Source organism: Halichoerus grypus, chromosome 6, assembly GCF_964656455.1.
Source record: "Halichoerus grypus chromosome 6, mHalGry1.hap1.1, whole genome shotgun sequence".
Taxonomy (NCBI): domain Eukaryota; kingdom Metazoa; phylum Chordata; class Mammalia; order Carnivora; family Phocidae; genus Halichoerus; species Halichoerus grypus.
In genome coordinates this window covers 107304085-107320352 of record NC_135717.1, presented here as the reverse complement: position 1 = coordinate 107320352, position 16268 = coordinate 107304085, and the positions used below count along the sequence as shown (strand labels likewise).

General features: G+C 35.5%; 1 protein-coding gene across 1 annotated transcript in view; it reads left to right on the top strand.

The window, feature by feature from the left end:
- SLC2A13 (solute carrier family 2 member 13) overlaps nt 1–16268 on the top strand; it is a 362649-nt gene that overhangs the window by 292126 nt on the left and 54255 nt on the right. Inside the window, exon 7 of the mRNA XM_078075885.1 lies at nt 1162–1287. Coding sequence (XP_077932011.1) covers nt 1162–1287 — 126 coding nt within the window. The remainder of the gene's footprint in view (nt 1–1161; nt 1288–16268) is intronic.

Below are 16268 nucleotides of genomic sequence, written 5' to 3'. Positions count from 1 at the left end.
ATATAATTACTTGTACACAGTCAATAATAAGTCTGTGCTGACTGATCTTTAATTGTAGAATAAGCAGTCCTCTGAAATGCCCTGCCCTCTACCTCTTTGCATGGTAAATTTCTTTTATGATCTATGTCAAGTATCTCCTCCCAAACTATCCCCAGCTCTTACAGGCAGATGAACAGGCCTCTGTCCTTAGAGTAGCTCACACTAATTTCTATTACACTGCCATTTATTTATTTGTATATCTGTTCCTGTCCTTGCCTTTTATCTACCCAGGAGCAGGGACTTTGTCCTATTCATCTTAGTGTCTGCAGCGCCCTGTGTGCGCCTGCCATGTTTGAGGTACTCCAGAATTGTCTGGCAAATGAATTTGACCGCAAGAAAACACATTTACAAGTACTTTGTAGACTTAGGTTGGAAAACCCTGCCCTCTAAAGGATTTTGCCTCTTTAGAGTTTTCTGCAGTTAGGACACTGCTGTTATGTGAGCAATGATTAATTGATTATGGCTCTGTGATCCAACCAGTAGATGCAATTAACTTAGAGAAAGTTAGCCTTTTTTCCTATACCAACTTATTTTAAATTAAGCATAGCATATAGTTGGTACTCTGTGTAGATTTGTTAAGAGTACAGATGTCCTACCAAGATGTTAACAGTGACCATTATTGGGGTGGTGATATTTTTGTTTTTAACTTTTTTCTTCAGATGTAATGTTTTTCATTCTCTGAATTTTCTATTTCAGTATTTATATTGGGAAATATGTTTTCCACTTTTAAAAGATAGGATACGGAATGGAGACATTTAAGAGAAATAAATGCTTTGGTACAATTTGGAACGACTCCGCTGGGTCACATTGGGCCAGTCCATGCTTTGATAACAAATCTCAGTGGCTTAGAAAAGCAAATGCTGATTTGCTGAGGGACAGCTGGGGATCTTTTACACCCAGTGTCTCAGATCCAAGCCTCCCTCCATCTCAAAGTGGCTTCTGCAGTTGCTGTAGCCAGGGGAGAGACAGGTGGGGAGACCTACCAGCTCCCAGCAGCCTCAGCACATGTCCCTTTGCCATGGCTAACATGAGTGCCGTGGCCCCAAGCTTCCTGCAAAGTATAATGGAAAATGTAGAAGAACATCAGTTGTCTTTAACGTGATATAACTCTTTATTTTACAGTTACTGTAATGAATGTATGTTGGATCCAGACTGCGGTTTCTGCTACAAGATGAACAAATCAACTGTCATTGACTCCTCCTGTGTTCCAGTTAATACAGCATCTACGAATGAGGCAGCCTGGGGCAGGTATGTCATCCCTTATATACCATAAGAACATAAAATACAATTCCAGAATGAGACCTTTTTTTATTATTGATTATATTCCCTATGCTATACATTTCATCTGTGTGACTTACTTATTTTATAACTGGAAGTTTATACCTTTTAATCCCATTTACCTATTTCCTCCATCCCCCAGCCAACCTCCCGTCAAGCAACCACCAGTTTGTTCTCTGTATTTAATAATCTGTTTTTTTGTTAGTGTATTCACTTGTTGGTCTTTAAATTCTACATATAAGTGAAATCATATGGTATTTGTCTTTCTCTGACTCATATCACTTAGTATAATACCCATGAGGTCTACCCATGTTGTCACAAAGGGCAAGATCTCATTTTTTTTTATGTCTGAGTAGTATTCCATTGTTGTCTATATGCCATATCTTCATCTAATCATCTATTTTGGACACCTTGGGTTGCTTCCATATCTTGACTATTGTAAATAATGCTGCAGTAAACATGTGGGTACATGTATCTATCTTTTCAAATTGGTGTTTTGGTTTTCTGGGGGTAATTACCTTGTAGAGGAAGAACTGGATCAACTATTTTAGTTTTTTGAGGAACCTCCATGTTTTTCATAGTGGGCTGCACCAGTTTACATTCCCACCAACAGTGCACGATGGTTCTCTTTTCTCCATGTCTTCATCAACGCTTGTTATATCTTATTTTTTTGATACTAGCCATTCTCACAGGTGTGAGGAGCTATTTCATTGTGGTTTTGATTTGCATTTCCCTGATGATTATTGATATTGAGCATCTTTTCATGTGTCTGTTGACCATCTGGATGTCTTCTTTGGAAAAATGTCTGTTTAGGTGCTCTGCCCATTTTTTTTTAACTTCAGATTGGTTTTTGGTATTGAGTTGTGTAAGTTCTTTTTATATCTTGGATGTTAACCCCTTATCAGGTATATCATTTGCAGATATCTGCCCCCATTCACTAGATTGCCTTTTTATTTTGTTGATGGTTTCCTTTGCTGTGCAAAAGTTTTTATCCCAGGGATGCAAGCATGGTTCAATATTCATAAACCATTCCTTGTGATACATCACATTCACAAGAAGAAGGATAAAAACCATATGATTATTTCAATAGATGCAGAAAAAACATTTGACAGAATGCATTTGTTTGTGATAAAAACTTTAAACAAAGTGGGTTTAGAGGAAACATACCTCAAACTAATAAAAGTCTACATATGAAAAACCCAGAGGTAATATCATACTCAGTGGTGAAAACTGAAAACTTTTCCTCTAAGGTCAGGAACAGGACAAGGCTGTCCATTCTCAATACTTTTATTCAACATAGTACTAGAAATCCTAATTGCAGCAATCAGACAAGAAAAGGAATTAAAAGGCATCCAAATTGGTAATTATTTGCAGATAACATGATGCTATATATAGAAACCCTAAAGACTCCAAAAAACTATTAAAACTGATAAATGAATTCAGTAAAGCTGCAGCATACAAAATTAATATGCTGAAATCTATTGCATTTTTATACACTAATAACAAAGTAGCAGAAAGAGAAGAAAACAATTCCATTTACAGTTGCATCAAAAAAATAAAAATAAAAAACCTTAAAATAAATTTAACCAAGGAGATGAAAGACCTGTGCTCTGAAAACTGAGACAATGGTGAAATCAAAGAGGACATAGACAAACAGTTATATCATGCTCATGGAATGAAAGAATTAATACCATTAAAATGTCCATACTATCTAAAGCAATCTACAGATTCATTGCAATCCCTATCAAAATACCAAATGCATTTTTACAGAACTAGAACAAATAATCCTAAAATTTATATGGAATCACAAAAGACTTCTAAGAGTCAAAGCAATCTTGAGAAAAAGGAACATAGCTGAAGGTATCACAATCCCAGATTTCAAAGTATATTACAAAGCTGTAGTAATCACAACAGTATGGCACGAAAATAGGTACATAGGACAGTGGAACAGAATAGATTCCAGAAATAAACCCATGCTTTATGGTCGATTAATGTATGACAAAGGAGGCAAGAATATACAATGGGGAAAAGAGTCTCTTCAATGAATGGTGTTGGGAAAACTAGAGAGCTACATGCAAAAGAATGAAACTGGACCACTTTCATACACCACACACAATAAACTCAAAATGGATTAAAGACCTAAATGTGAGACCTGAAACCATAAAATAACTAGAAGAAAACATAGGCTGTAATCTGACATCAGCCTTAGCAATATTTATGGATATGTCTCCTCAAGCAAGGGAAACAAAAGCAAAAATAAACTATTGGGACTATGCCAAAATAATAACCTTTCGCACAGCAAAAGAATAAGTCTTATTTTTAAACTTACAGCGTGACTGCATTTATAGTCAATGACTGCAGTTCTTTTAAACTAGTCTTTTAAATGGATTTTCACAACTATATTACTTTGCAGCATATACTGATATAAGGTGGCACTATAAAGTTACACTTGTATGTTTCACAAACTTAGAGTAGAAAGCACTCAAGCCTAGACTTTAGGAAATTCAGATCCAGACCCAATTCTGTCTTAAGCTATAGAAGGTTGGCTCTTGAGTCAGATGTTCCCTCATATTTCCAAGGCAATTCTCCCATTGCATATTGTTTAACTACACCAGTAATTTTCAAACTCTGAAACTTAAGTAAAAGAAAATTTTCAAGTCACAATAAATTGATATCACTTTAAGTTCTTTCATGCAACTATTGTTTTCTTTGAGTACATTCCTGGAATTTAGTAAAATTAAGCAAAACAATGATAAAAGTTGGTAATCACTGGCAGTAACCAGTCTGGGAAGCTATAAACTTTTCTCTTTTTGACAGATTACATTGGTTTGTAGTAGGCACATAAATGAAATATTTGTATGAATAAATATTCCCCACATTTATGAACTCCTGTCATACCCATGGACATAGGAAATATATAAATGTTATTTGATATGGCCTTAACCTCTGATGTATTCTAAATTCCCATAAAAAGAATAATATTCTCTCTTTCTGTCTGCCTCATAGAACTGATGAAGGCAATGAAATCTGTTAATTACTTGTATCTCCTAGAAGCTATAAAGTATAATGTATCATTATTAATCATTATGCTGTTATCATTAATCATTTTATTAGGGAACTACTGCAAAGAAGTAGAAGTAAATTATGTAGTATTTGACTGAAAATCCAGACTACATTTTAAATATACTAATTACAAAGAAATATGTAAAAGAAATGCAATTATTACTTAACATGAAAACTTGAAAGAGCTTGTTTTAAAAACACCCAGTATATAATTTTCATCAGCCAAGCTTCGTTAGTGAGTTAATTGATTAAATATTTCTGGATGTAATGCTTTACAGTTTTAGCCCTTATGATTCTTTTTTCAATAGATAAAAACTGAAAGTTTGCTTGTCTGGAATTATGAATATGTCACAAAATCTGTGTATGTAGTTTCCCGTACTTCACAGAATTAACTTAAAAACATATTAGAAATGTATATTAATGATAAGGGGACACTAAAATTAGGCGTTTCTCTCATCCTCAGTAGAAGGTCTAGAGGTCTCAGGCCCCAAAATAGGAGTTTTGTTCCTACTGTTTGCAAATAACAGATAGTACAACTTTTTAATAGAAATGTATACTACTTCTTTTATGTTAACTTATTCTTACATTTTATTTATATATTTAGAGCATTATGCCTTGAGTGTACTCACTACTAGGGAAAAGTGAGGCACAGATAATGCCTAGGGAAAAACACAAAGAACTAAACAAAATACACAGAGAACTTTTGTGTTTGTAGAATATTCTTAGAATATTTTCAAACTCTTTACCATTCCCCTTCAAAAAAAGACAGTTTTCCTCTCACTCTTTTCTGTGCTGAGTGACAGGCCTCATCTAACTTAGCCACTATGGTTGGTTGCTCTGTGCTAGAAAGAAAGCAAAAAAAAAAAAAAGCAAAATGTGTTTGCCATGAGAAATTCCTACAACACATTTTCCATTTATGTGGTAAAATAGCATTCACTATATTTTTGTTGGTTGATAGGTTTTATACAGTTACTTGGAGTAGAATTCTCAGGGCAAAATCTACCATTAACCTTGGATTCACATCTGAAATATACTGTTTATAGATATTTCAGGGTCAAGTTTTGGGGAGATTCGGAGCCATATATCCTGATCTCTAACTATAGCTGTTTCCTGAAAAGACACCAGGTGGAATGATAATACCACTCATGATGGAGATAATATAATGATTTTGGTGAACTCTGAATTGTCTCAACATAATGAAAACTATTTGCTTACATAATCTACTATAATAAATTGGAAACAAAACATTAAGTCAATTGGCATGCTTTTCTAATATCTGTTGTTAAATTTCAGTAAAAAAGTTTTTTTCTAAAAATCAGTTCTCTAAAGAAGATGCACAATTGGCCAACAAGCACATGAAAAACTGTACATCCCTAATTATTAGGAAATGCAAAACAAAATTATAATGAGACACCACCTCATACCCATTAGAGTGGCCACTATTAAAAATTTATCTATAACAATTGTTGTGGAGGATGTGGAGAAATTAGAAACTGTGTGCACTATTGATGGAAATGTAGGGTGGTGCGCCCACTATGGAAAGAGTGGTGGTTTCACAAAATTTTACAATAGAATTACGTGTCCTCTAACAATTCCATTTCTGAGTACATATCCTAAAGAATTGAAGGCAAGGTCCTCAAGAAGTATTTGAATGCCTATGGTCATGGCAGCATTATTCATAATAGCCAAAAGATGGAAGCAACCCAAGTGTGAATAGACATATGCATGGATAAAGAAAATGTGGTGTATACATACAGTGATACATTATTCAGACTTAAAGGAATTTTGGCACATAGTACAACCTGGATGAATCTCGAAGACATAATGGTAAGTGAAATGAGCCAGTCACAAAAAATACAACACATGCCTCACTAATAGGAGATACCTAGAATAGTCAAATTTATAAAGACGGAAGAATGGTCATTGGTGCAGGCAGGGGGAAGTGGGGAATAGGGAGCTGTTCAATGGGTATGGAGTTTCAGTTTTGCAAAATGAAAGGTGTTTTGGAGATTGCTTCAAACATAAATGTGAATATACTTAACATCACTAAACTGTACAATTTAAAATGGTTAAAATTTAAAATGGTGAATTAAGATGCCAAGTTTTGTTATATGTCTTTAACCACAATTAAAAATAAAAAGGAAAACCCATTAAAAAAATTATTTAGCATACTTCTAGAAAATAAACTACACTGTGTTGATGGAAAACCTTCTCTCCCTGCCTGTCACCCCTTATACCTCCCGTATGCATCCCCTACACATGCAAATACAAGTTTAATGCACAGCTGAATTTGAGGGAAATCCCCAGGTGCCACAAATGAGAGCAAGAACAGTGAACCACATGGAAACCCAGGAGCCCAGGAGCTACATCAGAAGGGAAGCAGGCCTGAAGAGTGAGAAGCTAGTGTTTTGAGTGCTGAGGGAGATAGAGCTCCAGGCTTTCCCTCTGGAGCTATGTAGTGCTATATGGGCTCTGAGTTAGGGGCAAGAACAACTGCCAGGCTGGGCTGGGAAAGCTGTAAACTTCTCTGTTGCCCACTTAGAACCTTGAGTAGAAATAGTGTCACACGTAGGAAAGCAAAGCCAGAAGCCGTTACTATGGGGTAATACGGGTTCTAATGTCACAGTGCCTTTGTGGTATGGGAACCATAAATTGAGAAATGTGAACACTAAAAAAAAATGTGTCCCAAACTGGATATAATCCACAGAGCCACTTCAGAAATAAACATGCAGTTGTCAGGACCCAGGACACGTGAGCCTTGCACGGAAGGCAACGTGGTAAATGTGAGAGCACAGTCAGAAATTATAAACTGCATCAATTAATGAGGGAAGGAAGCCGCAAGTATGACAGAGTGAGGAATGAATTACCTAAACAACCTTCCATTACAAAAAAGATATGAAAGAGACTTTAAAATATGTTTGAAAGATAAAGGAAATAGTATAATTTGGTCAATTATACTGAAAGTCGTACACTTATGATTTGTGCGGTGTGTGTGTGTATATACACATGTATAACAGACGTTATACTTAAGCAAATTTTACTAAAAATAAAATCTTCAAAAGCTAAAATTCTAGATAAATAACATAAAAGGGGGTATGAGACCTGTTAGACAAAAGCCCCGTACATTCCTTTGTTTGTTCCCAGAAGGAAATGGAGACTATAATTAGTTTTGCAGCTTGTTAATTATAGGTGTTAAAAATGTGAGTGTAGGGCGCCTGGATGGCTCAGTCAGTTAAGCTTCTGACTCTTGGTTTTGGCTCAGGTCATGATCTCAGGGACGTGGGATCCAGCCCCACATTGGGCTTCACACTCAGGGAGTATCTGCTTGAAGATCCCCTCTGCCTCTCCCCCCACTCACAGGCACGCATGCCCTCCCCCGCCAAATAAATAAATCTTTTAAAAAAATGTAAATGTAATCTCTTAAAAATATGTACTAGTGGAGGAAAAAAAAAATAAGAGAAACTAGTAAGGCAGGAAAAGGGGAAAACTATGGAAGCAACTATGGTTAAGAGAAATCAATTAAAAAAATCAAAATGAAATTTAAATGCAATTATTACAGTAAAAATAAACCTATTAAACATACCTACTAAAAACAAATATCCTTATACTGGATTTCTTTTAAATGCAGTTGTAATGTTGTTTACAAGAGATAATCATAGAGGGGTTGGAATTATAGTGAAAAAAATTAGGTAAGTGCTAAGTCAAGAAGACAAAAATTAGAGATGAGAGAATTCGGAAAACTTATCTAATAAGCTTGATGTAAGTGAAATTATGAACCTAACTTATAGAGAATTTTATTATTTCCAAGCAAATGTTGAATACTTATGAAGATTTACCATATTTAAGCAGAAAGAATAAACTTAATGAATTTGTATAAATGAATATATATTCTAAAAATTCTAAATAAATCAGATAATCAATATTTGCAAAATATCTTTTCTAAACAAAATACAGTAATACTGCAACACAATATAAAGATATTTATTACCGCTTCTACTTTAGTTTGGAAACTTAAAAAAATTACCTTAAAATTAATTAATGGGTTAAGAAGAAATCATAATGGAAAATAGGACATTAAAAGTAATAAATGAAAAAATCCACAAGAAGTTAGAACTAGAACAGAGAATTAGCCTGTAGAGTAAGCAGAGGATGGAAAGATAAGAGAAAGAAAATAATGGAAAACAAAAAAATACTAGAAAAGACCAAAAACCGAAAGTTGGTTCTTAGAGAAGACCAATATAATGGAGAAATCTCTGGCATTGCTGGTTGAGGAGAGAGAAGGCACACATAAACCAGAAGTAGAATGAATAAGAAGGGCATATAACAACAGATAGTAAAAAATTTAAAAATCATGAGAACACTACAAATAATATCCAGTGCATTTGAAAACAGATAAAATGGACAGCTTTCTAGAAAAAAAAACCTTCCAAAACCAACTCGACATCTCTGTGAAGCTTAATTTTCATTCCCATTATACAGATGAAGACAGTGATGCGTAGAGGGTCTCAGTGAAGTTCTCCAAGTCAGAAGCCTTTTAGGGGAGCAATAGTTGCATAGTAGGGAGATGCACATCCTAGAGTCATGTAGATTCTAATTTCAGCCTTGATTATCATTTACCTTGTTTGTAAATGGCACCTGGACAGTCTGGGCCTCTCTGAGCCCCATTTCTCATCTATACAATGGAAATAATACACTTGTTGTGTTGAACAATATGGCTTTTATGACGATTATGTAAGAGTGTATCCGAAGACACTTAAATGTCTGTGCAAATGTTGGTGGTAAATATCCTGTACTAATTTTTTTTCTTAGATTTGTCAATAATACATTTTCTAGATTAGAATAAGCACTTCCTAACAGGTAAGCGCATTAAAATACTTTCTGTTTAGTTGTGTGCCTCTGCATCCACCTCCCTATCCCCTGGCTCTCTATACACACAAAACCATAAACAATCTATTCTGGAACTTCAAACATCCTGACTCTTTAAAAGTATTGCTAATGAGGCAAACTTTCTTAATGTGCTGATTCAGTATTTGCTTCCTATAATAACAACATTTTCGCTCTGTAATTAGCACACTAAAATAGCTAGATAGAGGCCCTATTTGGCAGTTCATTGTTCTAACTCACACTGAATGCCTGGTTTATTGTATTCATTCAGCAGAGATGTTTTTCTCAAAGCTGCACCCTGATGCAACACTCAGACTATCTCCCCGGCGTCCCACTCTTCTCCCACACAGAAGTCCTGTCGACCTAAATCCCTTGCTATCACCCTAATATCCATTGTGATTTCCTACCTCTGTGCCTTTCCTCACGCTGTGCTTTCTGCCTAGAATTTACCCTCCTTCTTCCTCCTTCTGCCTGACTTTTAACCATTATTTTTTGCCCAGATCACATGTCACTTTTTCTTTGCAGTCTCTCTGATTAGCCCCAGCAAACAATCCTTATTATATCCCTTGCTTGCCCTTTAGCACTTCCATGCTAACTTATATGATAATTATACTGTCTTCTATGATAGTGATTTGGGTTTGGATGTATCTTTGCTTCTTGATTATAAATTCCAATGTCTGTATCCTGCACTGTTTTTAAAGATACTTATTTATTTGAGAGCGAGAGAACAGGAGCACAAGTGTTGGGGGGAGGGTAGAGGGAAAGGGAGAAGCAGACTCCCCACTGAGCAGGGAGCCTGAGATCATGACCTGAGCCAAAGACAGACGCTTAACGGACTGAGCCACCCGGGCGCCCTCATGCACTGTTATTTAATCCCTTGGTGCCTTGTACATTCAGACATTCAACAGTAATTGTTAAATGACAAAATGGAAAGGCTTCCATCACTGGAAAATAAGGGTTTGAAAGTACGGCAGTTCCAAATCAGAGGTGTTCCAACTTTAGTGAAATCTTCTACATTGATACTTATTTCCAGGAAAGAGAATCTCTAAAAGAAAAATGAGAGTGATGCACATTAATTCACAATGCTAAATATTTACCTGGTACTAATTAACACACTAAAGAAGTTTAAAAAATAAAACTTAACCATGTCCTTCAAGTATATGCATGCTATATTGCATGTAGTCATGCTACATGAAAAATACTTTTAAAAAATTATTGGAAGAAATATTCAGCATATGTCCTCAGAATATTCACTGGTATGCAAGGGAAGCAATGTATTTATGGTGACAGTATAAGATCAAGTGTATTATGAAACCAGGCCAAATAGCTAAAAATAGAATTTTCCCTTCATCACCTTTTTTTCTTTTTAACTTTTAAAGGTATATATCCATTTCGCATTTAGAAAAAAATTTATAATTAACAAATTATATCAGTATCTTAATATATTCACATATAGGATTGATGTTTTTATTAGTTATTCATATTAAGAATTTAAAATCCTCAAGCTATGCTTCTAAATTAATAATAATATAGTTCAAGATTAATTTTTGCTAGCATACATTTTAGACAGAGTAGAGCAAGACTCTAACGTAGAATATTTTAATCCATTTTGCTTTTTAAATTACACTTTCCTTCGTGTCTTTACTTGAATAGAAGTCATTATGCTAGATACTTTGTTTAAGATCTATAGCTCTACAGTATGTATTTGTAAGTTTCATCTATCCCTAAGTAATTCACGTGTCTCTGGATTCTTCTTTTTTCAAGCCCAGAAACTTAGCCTCTCTCAGCATTAATGACTTCATTACGGAATGATGCTGTTTTATGTTACAAAGTATACAAATCAGAAAAGCAAAACATAAACACAGCATAATAAGATAAAAATTTAAAAAAAAAAGAAAAGCAAAACATTTCTGAATAATTTATCTCCCATGGGGCCCCTGGGTGGCTCAGTCGTTAAGCGTCTGCCTTCAGCTCAGGTCATGATCCCAGGGTCCTGGGATCGAGCCCCACATTGGGCTCCCTGCTCAGTGGGAGGCCTGCTTCTCCCTCTCCCACTCTCCCTACTTGTGTTCCCTCTCTCACTGTGTCTTTCTGTCAAATAAATATTTAAAAAATAAGAAGAATTTATCTCCCTCCTCCATGTTAATTTGTCCAATTTCTTAGTTGACATTTAAATAATAAACACATTTTCACAGTTTTATCCAAGTAGTAATACTCATAATGTGTTTGACTACACTTCATCTTAGGCCCCAACTGTACATTTCTAGTCCAGTCCTTGTTCCTTTTATGTTTTTAAAATTATTCTTCAGTTCATATTTCATCTGAAAAGGAGTCTGTCAGTTATTTCTCACTAAAAAAGACTGACGAAGACTGTGAGACTTTTAGGGTTAAGGACAGGGCCAAGGCTCGAAGTGCTTGGTAAATATAAAATAACAGGGCCAAGTCTCGGTTCATCAAATAATGGTGCATTTAAGCAGAAGATGTGCTACTGCCGAGATGGAGTCTGGGGAGGTTGGGATTTTTCAAAAGGGGGTCGAGGGAACAATGGGAACAAGAGGAATGAAAATGCATGACTGGAGCTGATACTGGAAATGTGAGTTTGAATCCAACTGTAAGCCTTATTTAGGAATTTTAATTCAATATTTACAGGTACGTTTTATAGGTATGGAAAGCATACTGGCAGTGGATTTTAGGTGAATGACTATATGTGATACCAGTTGTGGATAGGACATGGTATCACAGAATGAGATAAAATTCTCTTCCAAATATTCCTAATATATTAAGAAAATCAAAGTGAATTATGTTGAGTGAACTAAACCCAGTCTCTAAAAGTTACCAAAAAAAAAAAAAAATCAGTTGGCACTAGTGTGATTTTAACACTTGGTAGGAAACATTATCTAACTCGAAATTATTAGCATTGTGTTTTCTTTACATAACTATCTTCTATTCTTGGCAAGTGTGACTGATTGCATTATTGTTCAAAATATCTGCTGCACTAGCTAGGGAAGGACTAGGTTTTTCTGGCCCATTTGGTCTTATCCACATGACTTGCTCTGGCCAAAGAAATGAGAGTGGAACCAACCCATGCCACTTCTAAGCTGAAGCTCTAAGAGCAAGGATTTGTCATGTCCTCTTTTTCTTCTGGAGTGAAGTTGGCAATGTCCCAGAATAAGAAGGTGTCCCGTTAGCTCTGGTCACAGAGTAAAGAAAATGTGGAGTAGAACTATAACTGACCTCATATGGACCTGTCTGCCGCATACGACACTGTAGCCCCATCATGGCTCTGGGATTTGGGGCTCTTTTGTTAACTCTGCATAACCTCTTGTCTTCTGACTGAAAAAGCAAGATAAGCCATATTCCACTGTGGAAGAGGCACAGATTTTCTTTATATCAGTTTTAAAAGGAAGCTCAGTTTTAGAAACTATTGAATAACAACACAGGAAAACAAAAAAATATGGTAAATAGTCACAAAGGGGGTTATGCAATGCCTTAGTTTGGGGAATACTACTATAGGGGTAGAGGGCTGTTAAGATTTTTAAGTAAGGACTAATGTGAATGGCTTTGGGTTTAAAAGATAAAATCCTGATTGAAAAAGGAAGGAAATGGGGCACCTGAGTGGCTCAGATGGTTAAGTGTCTGCCTTCAGCTCAGGTCATGATCCCAGAGTCCTGGGATCGAGCCCCACGTCCAGCTCCCTGCTTAGTGGGGAGTCTGCATCTCCCTCTCCCTCTCCCCCTGCTCATGATCTCTCTCTCTCTGTATCTGTCTCAAATGAATAAATATAATCTTTAAAAAAAAAAGAAAAGGAAGGAAGCATTTTTAAAAGAACAGGTGGGAGGAGGGTAAGGCAAGGCATTTGGAAATTTATTAACATAAGGGGTGTGGATGGGTGGTATCTGCATTTTAACATGGTGTAGGGGCACCTGAGTGGTGCAGTCAGTTAAGCATCTGACTCTTTTTTTTTTTTTTAATATTCAGCAACATTTATTTTTTTTAAATTTTTATTGTTATGTTAATCACCATACATTACATCATTAGTTTTTGATGTAGTGTTCCATGATTCATTGTTTGTGTATAATACCCAGTGTTCCATGCAGAGCGTGCCCTCTTTAATGCCCATCACCAGGCTAACCCATCCTCCCACCCAGCATCTGACTCTTGATTTTGGCTCAGGCCATGATCTCATGGGTCCGGCTCTGTGCTCAGAGGGGAGTCTGCTGGAGATTCTCTCTCCCTCTCCCTCTGCCCCTCCTCCCTGCATGCGTGCTCACTCTCTCGCTCTTTCACTCTCTCTCTCAAATAAATAAATCTTTAAAAAAAGTAAAATAAAATGTTCTTATATAATATCTTTAATAAAGACATTTAAAGGAAAGATTATACATGTTGCTGTGGATACAGAAAGAACAGCATTCGAAATGCAAATACTCTTAGAAAGTTCCTGCTAGAGAGTATTTGTGAACCTAAACTCCAGTTGTTCTAGTCAGAGACCCAGTGCCTCAGTACCCATCATTTAGGTCCTTCCTACTCTCATGTTTTCAGTGAGAGCTTTAAAAAAAAAATAAAATAGTTTAACCCCTTAAATCTGGGTTTACAACGTGTACCGTTTGTACGGTAACAACCACGTTGTATCATTTGGAATTTGCATGGACCTTCATGAACCAGTACCCATCGGAATTCCTATTGTTTCCAAACAGTGCCAGAGAGGCAGCCTGAAAACTGTTGAAACTCAGTTGCTCTGTCTTGGGATTTCTAGGAAGAGTTCATTGTAACACTCTTGACTGTATTATCACTTGTCCTCTTATGACGAGTGCTGTCTTATTTTATCTAAGAATGTTATTTTTAAAATAAAGAGTCCTAAGTGTTAGCCAACTTTATTTCCATTTCAGAGGCACATGTGCCCTGGAACTCTCTGGAAAATACAACAAAAAATGTATTTTAACTTTCTGTCGTTTATTTCATATATGAGTTTTGGGGAAGAGGTTGGATATAGACCTGTTCTGCGTGAACAAACCCATAAATATTAATATTCTTATGCTTAATTATTGGTATGTTGAATTTTATAATAGGATTTAAGTTCAGTTCATTTGGTATGAAATCTATAGCTAGAAATACGAAGAGGCTTTTTGTGCATTCATTTTATAACATTAATATTTGATATTCTGCTACATGCTGTTAGAAATATATTAAAAATACACAGACATTACCTCAAGATTTATAATCTAGGACAGATAGCAACATTTACACAAGTATACTTTAAAGTTACTGTAAAGAAATTAAAGTTCCTTTTACAAATACATTAAAAAAATACTTGCCAAATATACTGCTTAGGGTCCAGGACATGTAGAAAAAAGTTTCATGAAAATAAGTTTTAGAATGTGCAGCATTTAAAAAATCAGCCCTAGCTTTTAGGAATCTCAATTAATGGAAGGCTTGAGGAATAAAAGTTTGTGGCAAACTGTAGGACAGAGTATTTCAGAAATGGACCGTAGATATTTGGGAAATTATGTGTTCCTACCTTAGAAAATATTTTTAAATAGTGTTGAATTCCTTCTATCACAAGGGCTTACTTGAACTGCTTATGACATAACTGAGGAAAAAAATGTCCAAACTATAAAGTCACTTATGAATCATTAATTTATTTTATGAGCTTTTAAAGCTCATGAAAATTTATTTTTTCAGCTTTATTGAGGTATGAATGACAAAATTATATATATTTAGTGTGTACATCATGATTTTTTTAGATGTACAACATGATGATTTAATATATGTACACACTGTAAAATGCTTACCACAATCAAGTTAACACGTCCAGCACCTCATGTAGTTACTGTGTGTGCAGTAAGAATATAGAAGGTTTACTCTCAGCAAATTTCAAGTCTTCAGTACAGTATTATTAACTATAATCACCATGCTGTACATGACATCCCAGAATTTATTCATCTTGTAACTGAAAGTTTGTGCCCTTTGATCAGCCTCTCATTTCCCCACCTCCCAAGGGCTGGCAACTACTGTTCTACTCTCTGGTTCTGTGAGCTTGACTGGTTTAGATATCACATGTAAGTGGATCACACAGTCTTTCTGCATCTGATTCATTTCAGTTAGCATAATGACCTCCTCGTTCATCCATGGTGTCACAAATGGGAGGATTTCCTTCTTTTTTATGGCCAAATACTATTCCATTGTGTACACATGTATATGCATGCACACATACACACATGATATTTTTTTATCCATCTACCTGTGGACACTTCAGTTGTATATCATATACAGTTGTATATCCATATCTTGGTTCTTGTGAATAATGTTTCAAGGAACATTGTTTTTCTTGACAAAAATTTCATTGGAAGCTTAAAAATGAGATTGATGTGTGATGTGTGGATACCCATTTATTAAAGCACTCAAGCTATCAAAACTTCTGAAGCATCAGGGATGTGAAATTTGTTCATGTAACTATACTGTTGTGTTGTTTTTTTTTCCCCCCTGTGGGTGCAGGCTGGTTGACTGATTGGTAATGGAAAATCAGCTTATTTGTTTTAACATTGAACTTTTAGGAAATTCTTGATTATGCAGACCATTGTTGTTTTTTAATTATTTGGCTTAGGAAACAGGTGATCAAAATTCTGCTCAGGAGAATCAAAGGATGAGAGAAACGGACAGTGCAAAGTCAACATTTTATATGTTAATAACACCTGAAACTTTTCTATGTCTCTGTGTTCAAACTGTAGTTATCATCTGAGGGAAAATGTGTATGAAACTTAATATCTACATTTATCTGCCTATTTAATTATTCACCAAACATTGACTGTACTCTTTATTACCTAAAATAGGATTGCAAAGCTTGATATTCCTAAAAACTTGGAGGAGATCAACTAAGACAGACACATGCAAAAAAGGATTTCAGAGGTATTTACAAAGCAGAAAAATGCCCTTGTCCTGGGCAGAGTCACAGAACTACTTTTAGTAACACCACAGTTAGTAACACAAAGGATGTGTTTGCCCAGAAC